Source organism: Motacilla alba, chromosome 2 (genome assembly GCF_015832195.1).
Source record: "Motacilla alba alba isolate MOTALB_02 chromosome 2, Motacilla_alba_V1.0_pri, whole genome shotgun sequence".
Lineage (NCBI taxonomy): Eukaryota > Metazoa > Chordata > Aves > Passeriformes > Motacillidae > Motacilla > Motacilla alba.
In genome coordinates, this window is record NC_052017.1 from 51,805,537 (window position 1) to 51,828,602 (window position 23,066).

The following is a 23,066-nucleotide window of genomic DNA, read 5'->3' on the forward strand; positions in this document are numbered from 1 at the left end:
AGAACAGTGGCCTCAAAGAACAGTTTTTCATTTCCCCAGATAATCATGACTCAAAAGTATTCAATACTTTTGATTTCCTACCCTTTACTGGCTTTTTCGGGGTTTATTGCATATTGCTCCTTGCCAGTCTTTCCAGTGCTTGCAAAACCAAGTGTATTTTTGTGCAAGGTCATCTGAGTTGTTCAGGAGTGTTTCTGTCCCTGACACGGCAAATTTGCAAACAAGCCTCAGGCAAGCATGGGCCCAAGCAGGAATCACGGTGCAGGTGGCTATCACAGTGATGCCAGTAATTCAATCACAGCAGCAACACTAAACTGAAGGCTGCTGGCAGAGGGAAGTTGATAAGCTCGTGGGAAGACTTGACTGAAACAGATCCATTGATACACTTCTATCTTCACAAAATATGGTGCTGTATTCACTCAAGATGGAGAGAACATGCCCAAGTTACTCATGCCTGGTTTGCCTTTGGTCCTGAAGAACTGACCTCACACCCTGTTCAGGTCCTAATCCCAACTCACCTGGCAGTGAGAGATATTCAGACTGGTCCTGCTGCAATAAATTTTGATACTAATTTCACCAGCATTTCTCTGGATATTTTTTGTGGAAGAGAAAGATCCTTTCACCATAGTTCTTTTCTAGTTCTATTCAGCAACAACCTTTACAAATGCTTAAATGTATGGATTTGCTATATGAAGAATCTGATTGCTGGTAGATTTTCCTACTTAAATCCACAATGCAATCACAGTATTTATGCTTTCTCCAATCCTGTCTATGGCCCTCATTGATAAAAATCATCCCCATAATATATAGGAAAGATATTTAATGTGACTGAAAGCTGGGAAAGCAAACCTCAGCTTACTACACTACTTCTGGAGAGTCCATCTTTTCAGAGCACAGTGTCACAGTGGGAATGAAGAAGCATATGAGGTATCAGACTTAAAAAAAAAAAATTAATAACTTAAGTAAAGCAAGATCAGGATGTCAAATATGGATTCTTCTTTTAAAATCTATTCTGTCATCACTTCACTTCAGTTATGCTTTATTTGCTTATTATTTTATTCTGAAAACCATCAAAATATAAACCAACAAGCTCTGAAATAAACCCTTCGGAAAGACAAAAAAATCCCTTATTGTCTTTGGAAGATAGACATTTGCAAGACAGTCTGTTTCAATGCTTTTAAAATATAATAAGTTCTTATAATTCTAGAGAAGACTGCTTCAAAAGTTCCTGAGTTGATATGAGCACAGTTACCTCTCCAGCGCTGTAGCTACGAAGTCGCTGGAGATGTTGCCGGTGAGTCAGGTGGTTTGGGAGACGCCCATTCTGCAGCGGGATCCTGGGATCTATGAAGGTGGTAGCACGGCTATTGTGGTCAATGAAGAAAGACTGAAACACAAAGGAACAATGGTTTCTTTAATAAGACTGACAACCCTGTGATGGTATCGCAGGAGCGCTGCAGGAAAACCACTGGCAACTGTATGTGGGAAATACCTTGGATAAGTATAGTCCATGCAAGGCACCTGCAAACAACAGGACTGGCCTACTCAAAGCTAGAACAGCTCTTAGAAAATATCTGAAGCTGTGTAGACCAAAATCATGTGAAATGGCCATGATGTAAACAAGACAGGAGAGAATAATATTATTGAGAAATGCTGCTTTAACATATTTGGTGGATCCAGAGGCCAGTCAGCAAAGCTTCATTCGAGGCAGAGACACTGAGTCAAATTTTGCAGTCACAACAGACCTACTCTGCTCAAAGTTTGTTGTCAGTCCAATGTTGCCTTGCTTTGGTACAATATTCTACAGAAAGCTAGAAAGGCTTTGAAACTTTGAAGCTTTTTTCCTGCTTTTAAAATAATTCTCCTTGCTGCTTGTGTTGTTTAAACCAAACCTTCACTGATTTTGAGTCAAGAAGGAAGGAACTTTTAATAATCATGTAGTCTGATGTGCTGTGTTAAACAAGTGATTAGTTTTGTTGGCACTCTTACCTTGCCCTGCTGGTCAGTTTTTATCTCCCAGCCACGAGGAAGCTCCAGTCGGGTATCAGCAAACATGTTGATAAAATTTACTAGGTCTCTGTTGTGCTGATACCGCTCAAAATTACGAGCATCTCTACGAATCTTCAGAATCATGTGCTTCAAGCAGGTACTGTTGGTGAAGACTCGATAGGCACTCTGTGAGATGGATAAGAAAAGGGAAGAAACCCAGTTCTGATGTCAAAACATATTTGGTTATTTCATGGGCCACATGCCCAAAGAAATGAAACAAATCCTGTTAGAATCTGTTAGAATCAAGAAACACTTCCATCTCATTGTTTTGATTTGAGTGACCACTTTACATGCATATGCAGAATTAAAAAATACAATCTGGAAAGTGAAATATCCCACACATTATGCACAGTTAGCCTGTATAAGAACTGCCTTTTTAATGCACTTCAAAATTGGTCAGGTGAAACATCACACACTCAAGGTGCATGTAGTTGACCCTTTCACTGCTTTTTTTGGTTGACAGAAACACTGCTTGTGTGCCTTGGCAGTGCCAGAAAGATGCAAAGACAGCTGTGAACATCTATTTTTGCTATAACTGAAATCAAGATGTGTGTGATAGGACTCACAAACTTAAGAGGATCCCAGGGCAGATGTCTCCATATGAGCTTGCTACCTTTTTTATGGTGACTATACAGCCACAGGACAGGACAGACGCTTTTTAATTGTCTATTTTTGGAAGATGTGAATTGTTTCCTGGAATGGAGTATTTGTTTCTGCAATGACTACAAAGCTTGCCAGATGGAAACACTTCCATGAGTCCAATGAATGCCACCCCTCAGGCAGCAAGTTGTATCTCACAATGGGCATTAAATACACCTCCAGGGGAACATGGCCTGAGGCAGCTCCAGGGAGTGAACTGATCTGATTGCAGAATAGAGGCCCAGTGAACTGTATTTGTTGTTCAATATGTGTTGTTCAGGGTGTTCAAGGATAGAGCATCGCAAAATAATACTTGTGCTAACAACATACAGGCCCATTCACAGGCTACTCTTTGAATCCTTCACTTCAGGGAAAAAGCTCCTTAAGACAGAGTAGGAAACTTCACAAAAATTTTCTGAACCTTTTACTAGAGAGAAAGTGAGTGTCTTGGTTTGCTGGTCAGCCAAAAGGACTGATTACTCATTAGAGTAATAAAGATCACTGGAGGAGTCCTGTCTTAAGTGAACTGAGCTCCAGTGTGCAGACCTGGAATATGTCCAGAGAATCTGACCCAGCAGCTTTGAATTCTCGATTTCTATGTGCATTTAATGCATTTTAACCACTATATATAATTCAATAAAACATCGACAGGTATAATCTTTATTTTGTAAGGATTTATTGTGGTGACACCACTGAGAATGCTCCCTGTAGCACAAGGTCCCTAATTATGGCAAGGGTTGGTAAATGTTATGAAATCACAGAGATATGATCTCTGCCCTGAAGATATGACCTGCTTATAACCTGGGAAAGCTTCATGGTCACAGATTTTTAAGATCCCAGCCTACTACACAACAAAAGTTTTATTTTGATCTAATGTATGATCAATGACTGCCTTGAATATCTCTAAGCTGCACTAGGGAAACAAAGAGTGCAATGTACTTTTATCTCTTCATGGAAATAAAATATCTGAAAAATGAGAGCTTTTCCCTTTTAATTCTAACTGCTGGATAATATTTTCCAATCCCAACTTCAGTGGTATAATTAATAGCTTGAAATTTTAATAGGGGCTTGTGGTTAAAATATTACACTCGTGTTAAGGCAAAAGTTATGTGGGCCATTATTCCTGTACAAGTGGTATCTGTATGACCATTTGACAGATGTTTTAATAGACTATTCTGGTTCTCACATTAGAGACAAGTTTTTAAGATAAAACTGAAGGCCTCTTTCTGCTTTTTTTTTTTTAGTTTCAGTGACTAATAAAATTGGGATTTAGTCTCCTGTGAGCTATTTAAACAAGTATGGAATCAGTTGCTCATTTTTCCAACAACAATGCTGGTCAAAAATTACATTGCTCCCAGCTTTAAATGATCATATATCACCCTGCTAATGGAAGAAATTATCTGTACTCCACAACCTAGTTCAGGGAATGTCAGATGAGTCAATACATCCCTTCCTTGTCAGGATCTCATGGGTGATAATCTCTGGCAGATGCTTGGAGATGGATGGCTGGCTTCAATCCACCAAGTGCCACAGCCAAAACCTGATGTCTGCAGTTAGCTAAAAGGCTGTGCTGAGGCAACTCTGAGCATTTTACTTTCTCTTCCATTTGAAAAGGAAGGTCATTGCTACCCAGAAATGGATGACTTCCCAAATAGTCAAAAGTCACATTTAGATGCCTTGTTGAACTAAACTCTAGATATGACAAACTAGGACTGCATCTCCTGGTGGGACTGCCCTATCTGCTTCCTCCTGATACTACCTTTTTCCACTCCCCTCCAGGTTTGCAAGAAAATGTGTGGTTTTACTTCATTAACAAAAAAAAATGTTATTTGAATTTTGAAAATTTGTTTTTATTTATGCTTTTTCCAAAACACTGACACAAGTCAGTATTTCTTTCACTCAGTTATGCCTGCCCCCATTTTGAGAATGCAAATTGCAAGAGTTAATTTTTTTCCCTCTGTTTCCCTTGGTGGTATCTGAGTAAGACTTGGTGGTATCTGACTAAGATTTCTCAGGATGTTGGATCAAAAGACAACAACTTCACTGCCTGCAGCATCAGAATCAACCAAGCTGAAACCAAGGGTTCCTGCTTGTATTGGGAGGATAACACTAATGAGCTTCTCTGTACCATGGACACTCTCGTGTGAGGCAGAATCCCAGCAAGAGCCTTCTTGGAGCAACCTGGCTGTAGTGTCCCCAACCTGGTCTGGTGCTCAGAAAGGACAACTGAGCCCCACGTCACACAATTCAGATTCACTGTGCACTCACCCTGAAGGTCTGGGACACAGCACTAGGACTCAAAAATCAGTAGTGTGAGAGAGCAAATCATAGTTACTCACATAGTTTGCATGCAGCACAGTGAAGAACTCGGGATTGGTGATGAACTTCACAGCTGGAGACTGCAGCAGCAAGGTGATTTTTTGAGAATTCACAGGAGAAAGGGAACCTTCCCTCCTAATCTCTGGACAAAAAAAAACCAAAACAGCAAGCCACAGAATCTTATTAATGTAGTGGCAAGCACAGTCTTTTATTTAACCTTTCAGAAACAGCTGCAGAAGTGATAATATAAAAAAGCCACCCCTTGCCCAATGCACCTACCTTGGCATTCCCAAGACAAGCAAACTGATGGATGTCCTTATGTTTAGTGATGCAGTGTGTACCACAGCAGTGCAGGAGCTGGATGGTTCCCTGAACTGTGGCTTATGAAACTCTGTGTCAAGTCTGCTGTGGTCCCCAAGTGTAATGTGACCACAGCAGTTTTCACCAGCTGATGGTTTGGTTCAGTCACCCAGGTCCATTCTGGTTTCCCCTGCAGCTGATTTTAGAGAAATCTGATCTCCCAATCCAGCATTACCCTTTACTTAAATTGCACTAGTTTTGACAAGTCCAAGGTTTTGGGGACTTGTATGGTAAAGAAAACAAAACCAGACACAATTGCATTATTTTTAATCTGTATCAATTAACGAAGCACAGGAGCAGAACTGAGCACTGAGAATGTAACTCTGTAGAGGTAGAAACTCCTGATGCTCTTTAGCTACCAGAAAAATTCTTCCTACCATTTAATTGTGGCCATGGTGTTCTGGCATTTTCAGATAAAACCACATTTTATTTGCAGTCCAAGAAAACTGGATGCAGGTGTCATCAACAGAAAAAATAAAATTTCACATTTTTTTTCTTATCAGTTATAACTTCCTTTTTCTTCTTGCTGCACACATCATATTATTTTATCAATTTAAATCTGCAGACTGGATCAGTTTCTGGAATTTAATTGATTTATACTGTCTTAGAACCTGGATTGATGTGCCTTAATTGTATTCCTTCTGACACTTTTCATTTAAATTAAAAGACAAATAACAAATCTATAGTACTGCAGCTTTTTCTTTCCCTAATGTGTTTACACCATCATTGACCTTCTAATTATTGGAATTTTATACAATATTGATGGTTTTTTTCCAAAAGGAAGGCAATTATCTATAGCAAAAAACATTTCCTAATAACTTATGGTAACATTTATCACACTGATTAGCTCTTTGGGTTTAAAACAAAAGAGTGTGTGATAAATAATAAACTGAACAAAATACTTAGTGGTGGCAACTCCTATTAAATTACTATTTTATTGTCTATGATACTAAATGATTATACATATTACAAGTAATGGCTACATTACTTATAAATATTAATAATGTGTACTTCATTTCCACTTCTCTAACACAGAGAACTGGGATCTCCTTATAAGATCCACTGTAGGCAGAAGTCCCTCTTTAATAGCAATACAAAAGATGACAAGGAAACTTTGAGCATCAAATGTTAAACATCCTTGGTCAAAACTGATATCAAGTTAAAAAAACCTAATGGATCAAAACAAGCAAAATTGAATATTTTTCTAAACTTGTTAAAAATGTTTATTATTTCTCTATGTATTTTTTTCCTATTCAACATGGAAAACTAAGAAAATTCAAGCAGACATGGTGTTGGTTCTTTCCCATTACCAATCCTATTTACAGAGGGATGGCAAAAGGATAGCAAGAAGTTGGATTTCCTCATGGCAGACTATACAGAACACAAAGTTTGGTGGAGGAAAGAGTGATCCAAAGGAGGACAACTGGTCAATCATTTTGCTGGTGCCAACAAAGCAGGGAGTTATTTTCGCATGGTCTCAAGTTGAATAGTGGGCACTAGAATGATTGCTGATACTTCCTACTTGAAACAAACACTTAAGACTATGGTTTCCCAAATGTTTTGAGAAAAAAATTTTTGGTAGGAGTGTGATTATCACCAAAAAGAGTAGAAGCGACCCCTGCCATCCCATCCTGCCTTGGGTACACATTTTCCTCTTCTGCTTCGTAGTGACCCTCACTATTGTCTCCTGATCTAACAAGCCAGATGAAAGATCCAATCTGGCTGTAAATGACAAGGACAAGAAGCCAGGCTATTTTTCAGGCAGTTCAGTTCTCTCTGGTATGGGGTCCTGTCACATAAATTAGTGGTGAGCAAAAAGACTGCTGTGCCTTCTTTAGTGACAGCCCACACTTAGGTCAACTCACAGCTATCACAAAACCACACCTTTAAAAACCACAAGTATTTCATACATGATGCCAGGGCTGCAGCAGGTGCAATCACGTGGGGAAATGTGGCAGTGCAGAAGCCAAGCCTAGAGAAAACAAACTGCAAATGCCCCAAGCTAAAAATCACACAGCCACAAAAATAAGACAGCACTATTTTTGCAACTACTAGGTGAATAGTATTCACCTAGTAGTTGTAAAATGTCTCTTTAATTTTAGTTTTAAATGGCCATTTACTAAGGTAAAAATGCTTTGTCTGAGTAGTTGCAAAAAAGAACTGAAACTGTTGTATCCAGCATTGTGCTTGTAGCATCGCATCTAAAAACTGTATCTTCAGATCTTTTTTGTTTTTTAAAATTAGGTTTTTCAACCTGCTATAATAAAATTCCAACCTCCCCTGGAAATGCAGATTTCCCCAGAACTGAATTGCACTGAACATGCCACTCAGAAGCTTGGAAGATGCCCCATACCTGGGCTTGGCTGGGAAGGCTCTGCCTCAGAGTCACTTCCTCCTCCAGTGGGAACTCTCTCCACCCTGTTGTTTACCACAGCATCATCTTCAGTCCTCTCTGTTGCAATGGTTCGCTGGATGTTTTGGTACCTAGATACATTCATAGAAAGGAATAACAAGATTTAGTTAACAGAGGTGCTTTCTGTTGCTTTCTGCTTTAACAATCAGCACTGTTTCTGAATTATTCCAATATTTCTAACTTCTGTGTACAACAGAGTAAGAGCACTGCTGACTCTTTTCTTGCAGCTGGTGCAGCTGCTCACACTCAGGCCAACCAGTACTCTGCAAACTTGGCATTTTTCAGTGACTAACAAATAGCCACAGAGGGTGCCAAGTCAGGAATACTCAAACTTTAAACACATATTTAGGGTACATGTTGCTACTTTGAGGCTTCCCTTTAAAACATCTGGACACCTGGAACCCAAAACTAGAGGTGGATCATGGTTCCTCATCTTATTTAGCCTTATGGAAGCATAACCAATGAAGTAAGGACCAATCCTCTGATGTGCTCGGTAACCTTCAGTCTTTGTTATTAAATTACTGGATGTGCATCCTAAACCGTGAAAATAAATAATCTTTACCTGATGAAGAATAAATATCCTGGAGTGTTTTGAATTCACGCTAAAGAAATCAAATTCTCCTTAACTTGTTCACTCATAGTGACAGATGAATTGGTGAACATGTTTTCTTTGGTTCTACTGGCAAATTATGAACATGCCTTATATGTATTACAAATGCATTTTATACAGAAAGAGAGAAGGAAAGAAAAAGAAAGCATAAGGAGAAAGAAAGAACTAGAAAGAGAAAGAAAAGCAAAGCTAGAAAACAGACTCTCTTAATTATTTTAATTAGCTTCCATCCTGATATTTTTAATCCTTCTTTCTTCATGGCATTTCCGTGTGTATTTGAAACAGGATGGCTTTGCTGCCTGCTTTTAATCTGATCCAGCATTGTTTGTCTTTTATTTTTCTGATTTACACTCTTTGCTTTCCTCAGCTCAAGCTCCGACTTACAGATTTTTACTTACTTTCTGTCTCTTTATTTGTCAATGCACACTTTATTCCAAATTAGAAGTTAGCCATGAGTAACTTCCTCAAAGTGACACAGGATCATTAAAGACAAGAGTTAGGGTTTGGCTTTTTGATATCTCAAAAGACAAAAAAGACAAATTTCCAGTAGCTCACTGCAAGCCAATCTTAAGCAAAAGGGCTGGAGATAATCAAGAAAAAATAATTAAAATTTTAATAGATTTATACTAAACTTTCACAATGCTATGTGTCCCTCTCCAGTACTCAAAGTCATTTAAAGCTACATTTAGTGTATATTTTGATAGTTTAAGAAAACATCCATCTTTACAAGGAAATTCTGATAGCAGGGTTTGCAACAGCATGAATTTACTGCAGTTTTAAACCCTCTGTTGTAGGCCTACATTTTGCAGCTTTATTCACTTGACTGCAGGCAACTGAATGAACTTTCCATTCCAGTACTGCAGGAGTTTTACAACACCCACATGCAATAGAAAGGAAAGGAAAAACCAACCGCAAAATCCCCCAAGTTCATATAATCAAGGGATATAAGCACACATATAGAAAAACCCTGCACCTTCAATTTAATTAGATGGTAGAAAATCCCCACTGGCAAACCTCAAAGAGCAACAGCAGCTGTATGCCAACAAAAAGCTACGCATTTCTTTTGCATCTCAATACTATAAAATCACCTTATATAAATACCCAAAAATGCCAAAGTAATTGGAGAAAACATTGGAAGTGCAAAAGTTATGGGAATGTCTCTGGAAATTTCAGTCTCCTTTCAAAGTGATTTGTCAAAGAAATGGAGCTTAAGAAATACCAGGCTGTGGCTGTCCTAACCATGATGGTTATAATTTTTTATGTTGATTATTATCTTTCAAACTAATGCAAAGACAAGTCTAGACATACATATGCTGCAAAGTATCCTTTCAACAGAGCTTGAACAACAAGGGCTGTTATCTTCTTGACCAACAAGTAAGCAAGTCAGGTAGTGCTCCTGAAAATGAGCAAGAGCCTCTAATAATAGAAGCATGGATGTTTATTTGGTGTTTGCCCAACACCTGGATTCCAGTTTTGCATTCCCTGTATTCTCAAGTGGCTCGTACAGCTAAATGGAAGCTTGCAGCACAGAAGGAAAGCAGGACTAGGTTTAATCACAGCTATGGGTTTCTTTTCAAGCTGAATTTCCAAAGCTTTGTGGTTTTGGCTGGGCTGGAAATACCAAGCTTCTTTGTAATATTTTGGTCTTTCCATTCCCTTACACAAATTAAACCAGGAAGCCAAAAAAAAAAAAGGAAATTTGTTTAAAAGAAAAGTCACTAAGCTTTTTTAAACTGTGGGGTGATGCTGAGTCCAAATTTTGTTTGAGGTTAGAGCAAAAGTTCAGGCTGCTGCTAATTCTATCAGCAAGGTCTATGTCTGCTGTTGCCTCACCTAAAATGGCTGTCAGGTGTGTTTGTTGAAAAACATATCAAATCATTAAGTTTGAAACACAACAAAACAGAATTCTGAAATGAGGGCTTAAAACAAAGTCCAGTCCTCCACAGTGTTGATAATAACTATGAAAAGTAGCTATCCTGACATTCCCGAAATGTGGAGACATGAAATATCTGAAATTAGATTTAGGACTAGAATAACTTTTAAAAATATAACAGCTAGGTTAAAACTACAAAAATTACTTGCCACTGGGCAAATACTCAGGAGATTCAGTATGAATCCCTTTTATTAGTATCTTAGGAAAAGTTCAGAGGTAACAATAGATCTTTGCATTCAACTTCTCAAGTCAATAGAGCTCCTTGGCAGAGAGGAGAGAATCACCAGCTTTTTTCCTTAGTCCCAAGAAGCCATGACATTTCATGTTTAATAAACTGCAAAGTCTCCAATGGAACTTGCATAAGTATAGATTTGCCACTGCTGAAAACTCCATACTTCTCCCTTTGTAACTGGATATATGAATACTAAAAATTGAGAGACTCAAAGAATATCAATCTTAGTAACTCTCCATTGGTAGCCGAGTAGTCTGAGCTTTGACATGGCTAAAATCCCTCTTGAAGACCAATACCAAATGGCAGAGAAGTCTTGTAAATCCCTTGAAAGAATCTACATTAGGCATTCATTTTCTTAAGGGTTTTTTTTTGTTTGTTTGTTTTTGTTTTGTTTTTTTACATTAACATAGCAGCTTGAGGCTTTATGAGCAAACTTATAACGAAAATAAATACTGGGCCGGTTCTCTCATTTCTGCAAGACATAACACATGCTATGAAATACTACTCAAAATAATGCATTTTGGTAAAAAAGGATTATTCTTCAAGAGTGTTTTGATGGTGTCAGTTTAAGTTGGCTCAGTTTGCCCAGACTGCCTCATTCAGGGCACAGAAGCTCCCAAACTATTGAAAGTACTCTTAAAAGAGCACTTTTAAACTCGGCATCCTTCTCTCAGCTGCAGATCTTTCTCTTAGCACAGAAGAAAAGGCCAAAAACTTTTGTGGCATTTTACATGCTATAAGTAAAATATAATTTCAGCCTTGCTTATCCTTTTCTAAAAATGGCATCATTATAGTAAGCAGAGAATTAAAAAAAAAAACAAACCCAAACCCTCTTTTAAAGCAAAAATGGAAGATTTTTGACCAACTGTTCATTTTTTTTCTTTCCTTTTAAATCCAGTCTAAAAAGCAAGCATAAGAAGAAAATGATAAAAACATCTCTGTGTGGACTAGTCAAACAAAGCTAAAATATAAACGATGTTAAGAGGTATCTCAGCCAGCTCAGAATGAAGTGACAGATTTACAGGGCCCAATGCAACACTAAGCAGACCTGTCTACCTCTAGAAATGTGCATGGTCCTATTAGAGCAGGGCTCTGCCCTGGAAAAGGAGACAGACCTTTCAACAGGCCTAATTAGCTTGGGTAGAAACACCGCACAGACACGGCAGCAATTCCAGTCAGGTCCCAAAAAGCTTTGCAGCACAGCACGAGGTGTTGACCCATCAATAGCACTGCTACAGCTCAGTAGCAAAAGTGACTCCATGCTTTGGAAGAATACTCCCTCCCCTTCTGGCGCAAACGCTCACCGGCGGTTCAGCTGCTCCATTTGCTGGATGGAGCCAGACCTGTGGATCCCGTCTGGCGTTGCTGCGGCTGTGGGCCGCTGCCATGTGGTGGTGCGGTTGACATGATCCACGTAGAACACTCTCCCATGGCTGTCTATCCGAGCTTCCCAATCTAGGGTTGGAAAAAAGGAAGGGGTGATGCTGTCAGTGGGATGCCTTCCAGAAAACCTGCGTGTGGGAGGTATATACAGACACACACACATACACAGACAGGGCATATACACACAGGAGATACTATATATATATATACATATATAGCCTACATGCAGTACATACCATGTGTATATATTCAAAGAACACATTCAAGTGTGCGTATCTATTATTCGCTTGTCTATATATACATATATGCAGAATATGCATATACAGAAACATTTCATACACATCACAGAGGTAGGCCATGGAGTTCACTACCATAGCACATGAAAAAAACTAGTGATGCATAGGGGCTACATTTTTAAAAGGATGAGGTAATTTTTCAATTAGTGATACTGCTTGGCTGGATTCACTGCAGGTCGGAGTAGCCACAAAGAACCGACCCTTACAAGAAGACCACATCTGAGCTAATATGGCAAATCCCATTTTTTCTTTTTTGTTATGTTTCAGAACAAACATGCTTCATTTCTCTTCCTTTTGCTAAGTGGCTTCAAAGGACAGCATACAGCAATTAAAGGATTCACTGAAAACTGATCACAGACTCTTTGGACATACCTTAGAAATTTCTCTAAACAGAGAATTGCTCTCATGAATGCAAACTAGGTTGAGAGTTTGCAGAATAATATTGAGCCTTCTATCATTATTGTTTCTTGCTACTGTTATTGTTTCCCCATGATTGAAAACTAAAAATTGTTTGGTGTATGATGGCTTGTGGACAATGGTAATGTTGATAAAAAAATAGAGTTTGTAACAGAAGAAATTCATAAGTGAGTTAGCTAGCAAAGCCACACATCAAACTGGTTGGAATGCATGGAGAAGTGGAATAAATTAGGCTTGCTAGTTTCATATTCCCACATGACCCATCATCTGATGACACATCTATGTAAATACATGCACATACTTTCTACACAAGTTTAGATGCAAACCTCACTTGCATTCACACACAAATCCACATATGGTGATTACCTTTGAGGGCAAACACTTCCTCATATTCCCATATTCTTACTATGATACCATCTTCCCTGACGAGCTCACTCCTCCTATGGTTTTCAGTGATCAAATTCAGGATCATCTGAATTTCATATGTTATGTATTTAATTTCCTATTCTCTAAGAGCAGGTTGGAAGTTGCACCTTTTGCTACTATATTTGGAAACCTATTCTTCATGACCAGTTCCCATCCTTTGAATGCTAGCCCCGACTAAACCTACTTCCCATATTTGATCCCACACAAGCAGGCTGTCTGAAGACCATGGCTAGCTGCCCCTGACAGCTGAATCCCACAGACCTTAAAAGATGGGTGCTAGGAGTCCTTGGAGAAATTTTCTGTAAGACTCCAAGACAAGAAGAACCATAAACACATGCATTGCTTCTTTCAAAGCTACCACAGTCCTTAAAGACACAAACCCTATTGTCACACCATGGGCACACATGCAGCATCTCTCACTGTGAAAATCACTACATTATTTAAGGAGAGGACTCTCTCTTCCTCCTTCAGGTCAAGTTTTTTCTTGTGGTAGCTGTTTCAAGAACAAGATCACAGCTTTGTGAAAACCATGTCTAGAACATAAGACAGTGAAAAAACCACATGAAATACAACATATGCACATTGAGGTAAATCAGACTGACACATAAGGCAGGTCGAAGGCCAGAGCCTTGCTGAGCATGCTGGCACTGGTGGCAGGTGTACCACTGTGGGTGGGAAATGGCCCTTCTGGAGCTATGCATTATCTGCAGTATCCTCAAGGAAATAACCTTGACCAGATCAAAGATGATCCCGCTCAACATCATGAAGATCTTAATTTTCCTTGCTGTTTTCTGGCAAAGAACAAATCCTAGCCCTCACTCCACACTATTGCTGTAACAAGTTAAGAATGACATAGGTCGACAGAGAATTAGAAGCTTGTAGGCAGTGCTGTAGAACTACACTCTAGACAGCTTACAGAAGATACCAATTGGTCATATTGGTATAAAGCCTGCTGATAGGCACTTAGCAAGAATAAATATATCCAGTTACACAGCCAGTCAAGGTTTTATAATAGACCCCTGTGCACCATGAGCCCTACAGGCTATTTTGCACTAATTAAATGCAACTTAGAGTTCCTAAGCTTCTAAGCATGATATTTGGAAACTTAGGAGTAAGGAAGCTTGTCCAGAACTTGCAGATCACAGTGAAAACATCAGGTCAGAGTGGATTATGACTTCCGGAAGTCTATCTCTGTTGGATGTGCCAGACATACAGCAGTAGTATGTACAGACACGAACTACATCTGTTAGTGAGCATTGCTTTATTCACTGCTTTACAGGTATGTCCACTTGAAATCATGGACTGACACTGGCATGCTAAAATATTAGAAACTGTGTGTCTCATGCTCCTTGCAATAGCATTTCTAGTCAGCTGACTAACTCTTCTTTTGGTTACCTGGGAAGGCTGTCAGAGGGTGGCAGGTACAACTTTAGCTGTATGCAGGTAGCAGGTGTACTTCTACCTTCCCATAAGACAGCCTGTAAGTCACATAAGTCACTGAAGCTCCCTGAATACGATACCAGATTTATGGACAGATGGATGGATACCTTCACAGTGAGACAAACAGACTGACAGGTGAACAGACAGGCAGAACTCTGCCTCCAAGCTGTGCTCAAATCCCTTCATGCTACTTCAGGGGCAAAGGTGATCTAGGAAGCAGCTAAATTTCCTCAGGGTCTTTTGTTAAGTTTCCCAGGTAAAATAAGACTGTGACTACTACAAGGACTAACCTCTATCTAACCTTCACAGTAAGAGCATGCTAGAGCATGGGCTAGGGATGTGAGAGTACTGGTTCTGTTCTCCAGTGATCCCCCTCCATCAGCCAAGTCATATTTCACAGAAGTCTCTGAAACTGCTCTGATTTATATCAGAAGATGCAACTTTTTCTGGAAGGTCATGAGGGCAAAGAAAATACATTGTCTTTTCCTCTCCAAGCTCAGCCACACCTTCGGCAAAGTGCAGCTCTGAACTGGGCACATGTATTTTTCTTGGCTTCAGTTCTGTAGGGTTTCCAAACACAGGCACAATAAGGGGTGACTGGTAATGCCGTCATGAGGCCATGCAAACACCACAAATCTTCTATTAATCTCGTATCAGACTTAGGCTTCAGACCAGTCCTTATGAAACTCCCACATAAATAATGAATCTATTCTCTTCATTTTCCCAAATAAAACTGCCCGAAATTAAATTTCCTCCTCGAGACCAGCTGTTGTGGGGTTACGATGAAGTCAAGCTATTCAGAAAACTATTCAAAAGAGAAAGAAGACTGTTCAGAAGATTCTTCATGACCTAAATAAAATCAGTCAACACTGAACTTGCAGCACTGGCAGATTACCTTCACCTCTACTTACAGATGGAAGCCAACAGTGCACATGAGAAGTAAGCCAGCTTTGATCATATAACTTGGGTTTAAAATATAAAGTTTTTTCCTTTCACATGACTGAAGAACTATTTATCTAGGATTAGGAGTTTTTAGAGGTACTGAGATAGCAACACTGAATTTAAAGAGAAGAAAAATTTCTAGATTAAGGCTATGGCTTTCATTTTGAAATTACAGTAAAATTCCAGAGTTTTTGGAAATCAGTTTCCTAAGTTATATTATTCAATTCAACTTTTTTTTCCCACTCAAAGTTAACTTAGTACATCTACTTCTATTAAGATCAATATATTTAAACCCACAGTGTCAGCCTTTACTGTAAAAATGGTGTTATATGCTAACGGTGAAACAAAATCTTACAAAGGGAAATTGCTTCTGTACTTCATCATCACATATTGCATTTCATGTCTTTACACCCTGTTGTGAAAACACTTGAGAAAACCAATGGTAGAAATACTTGCCTTTTGAGGACAACTATAAGAAAGAGGAAAAATGTATTAAATTGGTGCTGGAAGAACATGGAATAGATTTACAGTATATTCTGTTTACCTGAGCTGGTGTTAGTGTGCTATCATTAAGTCATCTAATAGGGAATGTGCCCGATCCACAAAGTGTTGCGGTAAGATTGGGAGGAAGAGAAATATTTCCCTGTTACAGAGGTAACCGTTCCCATTTCATCATTCACTGGCAAGCCACAGGGGGACTCTAAAAAGACTTTATTGGGCTAAAGGCATTTGAATCATTCATGCTACTGTGTGGCTGACGCCAGCATCGGGGCTATTTTCAGCTCAGGGAATACTGACAGCATGGTTGGCAAATGATGAATTATTTGTCAAGGGCACCATAGGCCAAATAAGTGTGTTCCCGTCTTGGGCTTTGAAGAAAATAGAGCGCTTTGTTTGTACGCCTAGTTGTTTTTGTGAGGCACTGCACATTTCAGGCTGTGAAATCCTGCGCTCAGTTGAAAGGTGATCAGCCGCACGTTGCAGGGCACAGAGTGCGCTCTGCTGGGCACCGAACGCCAGTGCAAGAAGCAGGGTAATCCTCCGGGAATCTATAAGGAAAGGCTACAGAGAGAAGTAAAAACTCCAGCAGCTGTTTGGTGTTAAAAATCCCGTATTATCAGGCTAGCAACCTACCACAATCTATCTCACTATTTAAAACCCTCTCACTTTTATTCAATGCAAGTGTAGACTCCACTACAGTGCATAATGAACAAAAAGTTCACTGGTTATCAAATCCAAGGACAGCATAACAAGACCACTGTACATGAGCTGCCTTTTTCCAACTTCTGCTGGTTTGGTTCAGATTTGGACTTGTCTGTCCCAGGAGCATCCTCACTGTGAAAGGTCTGCTGCTGGACCGGCATGCAGACTTGACAGACCACAAGGACTGCCATCCCAAACCATCATCGAAGTTGGTTACAGAAAACCTGGAGACAAACGTTACAGAAAAATCAGAGTACTTTGCTGATACACCATCCAGAAAGCCTTATAGCCAGACTTCCAGAACAACTGACAGATCCCAATCATTCAAGTCTGAACACACTGACTGGAAAAACGGAATAATATTTTCATTTCAGGGAAGAAGATGGACGAAGGCAGAGAGGGAGATCATGGAGCTTGTCCAAAACAACATGACAACACTTGAAGTCAGGATCAAATAAGGGAAACAAAAGGGCATATTGCTTGGGTTCTGGAGAATGTGTATACAGAACACACGGGGTTCTTCAGAAAGACATACTGACCTCTGACTCTACAACAGGAAAAGCTGAAAAAAATGCAATACAATAAAAAAACTAAAGCTTACTTGGTGGAAGAGGCTCATCGATAGTTGGGTAGTGATGATGGTCAGGCCTCAGAGAAGGAAGCTGGCTGACTGGCTGAGAATTATGGAGTAAAGGACAATCACCTATGGACAAGATATTCAAGACATTGACAGTCATTCATTGTTTTTACAATGTGGTTCAAAAAATGTGTTACTGTAAAACAAGTGGTTATTTTAAAAATAGGTTAACCTGATGTTCTAGCATCTCTGGGTATTCCTATTTTCAAGGCACTACTTTAATAGCAACTCATAAGGCAAAGAAGTATTAAAATAATGCAGTCAAGTCTCTTGAGTCTTGAATGCTGAACTAATGCTGAACTATTATGGGCCAGATTCTGGACTCACAGACACCCAAGTGTAAGCGATAGAAGAATCAGGCTTGACCTCTGAGAAATACTGTTCATGTACAACTAAGCTTAAGCTTCTGCAGCAACTGGCAGGAACATGCAAAATCCTGGTTCCAACTTTTAACTCATTCCATCAGTGGAATAAAAGGCTAAAAGCTGCCTTGGATCTTCCACTCCTTTTCAAAAAGATCAGTGGCTGCATATGTAGACTGTAATGGCAGGATTTTGCAGTCCCTGCAAGCAGATCATCCTCTTCTGTGGGTATTTTTTAAAATTCAAAGAGTCCATCTTGGGTTGAAGGACAGAGAATGAGAGAAGGACCAGAAACAGGTAGGAGACAGGCGGTAGAAGAGAAGGATAAAAGATAGTGAGATATAGTCAGGATCTGAGATAAGGAAGAAAGACCTGAGATAGTAAAGAGGGAAAGAAGAAGAAGAAGAAGCAGAAGCAGAAGAAAAAGAAGAAGAAAAAGAAAAAGAGTCACACAGGATACAGTGCAGAGTAAGTTTTTTAACACTAGCATTGTATATATGTCCATATATAGAATTGTTTGGATTGGAATGGACCTTAAAGGTTGTCCCATTCCAATTGCCCTGCCATTTTTAAATATGAAATAAATGAAACCTAAGTAAATGTCCAAACTCAGGTTCTGTTGAGAGGAACAAGTAACTTAAGATCAAGTCAATGCTTATAGAATCCTTTAAGAAACTAAGAAGTTCTAGTAGGGATGAAAAAGTATTCCATATCTTAGACTTAACATGCTAAAACTTCACAGTTTCCAGAATAAAGATTCCTTCTTGCCTTGTCTCTAAAATCTTAGAAACCAGGACTATTTATCTTACTAATGGACACATTTGCATATTGTGTGGTAACAGTTTTTGACTATAACTTCCAGCTTGGCTTGTTAATACAGATACACTCCGAATTGCATAAACATAATATTTACTTGCATCAGAAAGATGCAGCTTATGGAAAAAGATATATTAAGCTGAATGGTTCTGGTGATTCTGGGAATGCTAAGCCAAATTCACTGTGTACCAGCTGGTTTACCTCCCTTTAATGTTAGAATCTTAACAGCCTAAGAATGAACACTTTGTGAAGATCCCTAAACATATACCAATCAAAAGCAAAAAAAAAATTACTGGAAAAAATTAAATATGTTTTTTTCTTAAAAAAACCAACAGCTAGAATGCAGAAGCCAATTTTGTATAAAACTGTAAAAAACCTCACACCCCTCAGAAATGAGAAAAATCACTTAGATAAAAATACTCCCCCTTCTAGGTGCTCTGATGATACCGTATGGCCGGTTAAATGCCTTCATAAAACCACTTGTGTATAGGCGTATCTCACAGATGTATCTGCTGCATGTTTTGAACAGACAGCAGAGTTACATAAGTTTATGACTCAGTGCTACAAGTCCATCTCTTGCAGCCTTAAAAATTGTGCTGTTACTACAGGTATAGCACCGACTACCAGATCACCCTTCTATGTTTCTTTACTTACCTCACCACAATTGACTCTTCCCTAGTCAAGACAGTTACGCCAAGCCAGCGGAAGCATGGTAGTGTCAGTCACCTGGAGTGGGTGGAGGTGACCACATCTACTGTATTTGTAACAGCTGCCAAGTCATGGAGCAACGTGCACATTGACTGAGGCACCCCCAGTGACACCGAGATAGTGCTAAGAGCTGGGCTGCCCTTCAGACACACGCTCAGCTAAACAAGGCAAAGCCACAAGGGACACTGCAGTGCTCTTTATTGAGGCTCAAGTCTTGGGGCTGTACTGAATCCATATGCAGACGACACCCTCTCCCACCATATCCCCTATCAAATGCTCACACAGTTCAAAACAACCACCAAACCTGCACCTATGATGTCACACATACACAAGCTCATGCCCCCTTAGCTACACTTGCACGTAAATGCTGTTCACAAGCAAAGGCTCTTGCCTGCAAGGAAGGAAGATCTGTGTGTAGTTCTGAAAATTTAATGATTTGTACTAGATTCTGCTCTACAGACTCAATAATCCCCTAGTCCCAGCCATCTACAAAATATTTACACAGGCTGGTGTAAATTTTTTTTGCAGGGGGAGGGTCTGCGGCAAAGGAAGTCATGAGCAAATAAATTGGGAATGGAGAAGGAAAACATAGATGAATGCTTCAACTGGAGCTCCTCAGCGATAGCCAAATAGGTTAGCCTTTTGCTGCCATTTTAATTTGCTGTCACTTATAGAGGGAAACAGATGGCTCAGAATTAGGGAGTGCAAAGACTACCTCTTGACCTTGCTGCATACTCCTGAGCTGCAGCTGAGTCCTTTACCTCTTCAGCTGGAGAAAAATAATACACTAGCTGAAGAAGAGAGGAGTAATCATCTCCCCTTCTTCATGTAACTGCAGAGAGCATGAAAGGAGTTACCAAAGAGGGAGACTTAATGTAACTGTAAAGGAATTGGAAGAAATAGTACCTAAATAACAAAGACAAAAAAAAATTTAAAGTATATTCTATCTCTAGGGAAGGATAGGGATATGAGAATTTTATTTAATATAGTCAAATTTCCAATGTATCTAAGAAAAAAATATAAATCTCTGTTGAGTTGGCCTATGATCTGTGATATCTGAGGTACATTTGTTTGACACTTGGAGAATTGGAACAAATGGGGCTCGAAAACTGTGTTTGTAAGAGCTTATGACTATGTATGGCTAACAAACATTTACAGAAACTGGCCCAAACCTTTATGTGGTGCAAATCAGCATATATGCCCTTTGACAAGGACAAGCTGGTCCTCTCACTGACTATCAGAGACAAGGCAGCACATCAGACATGTGATATGGAAAAATCCCAGGAAAAAAGGAATGAGTTGGTGGATGTGATAATGCGGATCTGCCACATAACTAAAGTAACTGATCTTGATTTTATAATGATGCATGTATATCTACAGTAATTCATATATACGGATCCCTATCTGATTTAGTCAGTTTTGTTGGGATTTTTAAGGACAGGCTCAATTATCCAACCCTCCCTTATATCTGGCCCAGCTCACAGCCCCTGAGTTTGTAAGAAATAAACCGTGAGCTAAAACCTCAATTATCTGATGCCTTCTGTGACATCTAGATAATCAGGGTTGCCCAGAGCATCAGTTCTCAGGATCTAACCTTCTCTTCTGCTGCTTGGACCTGCTATTGGGGTGTCTAGACCCTCTGTGGCTCTCTGTGGATTCCCACCATGAGCTACTAGTTCATCTGGCCACTGGGAGGAGCCATCCACTTGCTCCCTGTCCAGCTCAGGGCTCTGCACTGAATCTGGCACTGACTCAAAAGCACTGTTCTCCTCCTCATCATCATCCTGTGAGGAAAAGACCGTGCTCTCGGAAATCTTTGCGCTGTCGACGGAGGAGAAGCGCGTATGGCTGGAGAAGCGATTGTTACTGTCGTAGCAGGAGGTGCTGTAGCACGAAGTGCTGTAGCAGGAGGTGCTGTAGCAGGAGGTGCTGTAGCAAGAGGGGCTGTAGCAAGAGGTGTCGCACGCTTCACATTCGTTGTCACCATTGGGCCTGGAGCTTGACTCGCTCTCACTTCCTGTCCTGGGGGGTTCCCCATCCAACAGCCCATCATTCAAGTCAGAGAGTTGCTCATCCAAGGTTCCAGGAGGCACCGTGCTCTGGCTGAAGTTCTCTTCAGCCTCGTTTTCCAGAGGAGGCTCTGCTGCCATGGTCTCACTCTCACTGACCACCTCCTTATCCATTACCTCCTTGACAGTAGACTCCTCATCGTTCTCCCTCCCATTACCACCATCTTGCTCTTCTTCCCCATCGCTGCTCATCTGTGCCGAGGGCAGGCTGTGGAGCAGGTTGTGTATCCGTATGTAGTGTGTGCGAGGGGTCTCTGGCTCACCGCAAGCTGAAGCTATGACTGTCTCAAGTTCAGACACAGGCAGGGAGCACGGCCTGTTTTTCCTCTTTGCTGTGGTCCTCAGTTGGAGCTTGTTGTCTTCCTCCTCCTGGGCTGAAGCCCCTTCTTCTTCTTCATCCTGACTCTTCTCTAGGTCTTTGCCAGCATGCACATCTGCACTCACCTCATCAATATCTACTGTTTCTATGCTGGTCAAGACTCCACCATCTCCCTGAATACCAGAATTGACTTTGTTATTTTCCCTAACTTCAGGCTCAGGAGGAGACATGCAAGCTGTCAGATCCGACTGCTCCATGAGGTCCGTAGCACTCAAAGAAGGCAGCACTTCTCCTGGGATGGATTCCAAGGGCTCAGGAACTGGCACCGCATCAACCTCCCCATCTCCTGCTAGCTCTTCATTTAAGCTGTTCTGGTTGACTTCCCCAGGTGGTTTGACAGCCCCTGGGCTATCGACACTGTTCACACTGTATCCATTTAGCTGTTCTGGAGCTGCACTTTCTGAGGTCACTGTGTTGATGCATGGAGGCTCACCGAGGCTTTCCTCTGTGGGGTTGTTCACAGGGCTTTCCGGGAGGTCAGCTGGCTCAGGATCTGCACTAATGGAGACCTCTTCATCATCTGTATGAGACAGGAAAAGGAATTACTTACTCTTTTAACAAGAAGAGTTGACTGAACCAGAGGGTTGGCTGTGGGGGCAGAAGCATCCACAGCAATCTGAGAAAATTAAAAGCATAAATTACAGTGTGAAATGAGTAGGCAACCAAACAACTATCAAGAAGTGCTGAGGTTTTTTTTCTAGGCAGTCTTTGTACATTGGATTTAATCATGGGCTCACTCATGGTGGTAATCTGTATGCAGCACCCTGCCTCCTTGCAGCATTACCTGAAGGTAACACCTTCTTGAAACGTCTCCTTGAGCCAAAATGGCATCAGAGGAATACTATGGGAGTCAGGGAAGTCTTCTCTGAGATTTTAATGACAGTCTTCTTGTCACACTGAACCTGGCAAGACTCCACAACAGAGAATGCAAAAAACTGTGTTTGCTACCTCTGAAAAGCAAAAACTTCCCCCAAAAGATCCCTTGACATGATCCTCATCTGTACCACCTCCTTTCAGATGTCAAAACAACCTCAGGTCTTTCATGCCATCCAAATAGTCAATAGAGAGAAATCAGGATTTTCCAGCAAGTGAAAAGCAATGATTTCCAGCCACTAATGCAGCTGCTGTTTGCTTGACAAACTGTAGCAGAGAGGGCAGAGAGCCCGAGAAGCAAAGAGTCTCTGAGAAACAGTGTTGAGACTGTGACACGAAAACCAAGGTTCAACTTTAGACCATTATGACAGTCACTTCCACATTACGATAAGAGAACATGAACCAAAACCAAACCAAAAGGGAGGCAAGAAGTGGAACATGGAATTATTTTTTGTTTTACTTTTTACATTTTCATTAAAAATAATTAAATTGAGAAAATTTTTAATCATCTTTGGTATTACATTCTCCGTTTTTATTTATGAAGTGCTCAGATGCAGATG

General features: G+C 40.3%; 1 protein-coding gene across 6 annotated transcripts in view; it reads right to left on the reverse strand.

Moving 5' to 3' along the window:
- The window catches only part of HECW1 (HECT, C2 and WW domain containing E3 ubiquitin protein ligase 1), a 246,687-nt gene that overhangs the window by 46,071 nt on the left and 177,550 nt on the right, over positions 1-23,066 (reverse strand). For 3 of the 6 annotated variants that reach the window (XM_038129377.1, XM_038129376.1, XM_038129378.1), the window contains 7 exons: positions 20,780-22,153; positions 17,264-17,365; positions 11,860-12,010; positions 7,721-7,851; positions 5,028-5,149; positions 1,990-2,175; positions 1,253-1,387 (listed from right to left, as the gene is read on the reverse strand). In XM_038129377.1, coding sequence (XP_037985305.1) covers positions 1,253-1,387; positions 1,990-2,175; positions 5,028-5,149; positions 7,721-7,851; positions 11,860-12,010; positions 17,264-17,365; positions 20,780-22,153 — 2,201 coding nt within the window. The remainder of the gene's footprint in view (positions 1-1,252; positions 1,388-1,989; positions 2,176-5,027; positions 5,150-7,720; positions 7,852-11,859; positions 12,011-17,263; positions 17,366-20,779; positions 22,154-23,066) is intronic. The other 3 variants (XM_038129380.1, XM_038129379.1, XM_038129381.1) reach the window with 3 other exon arrangements.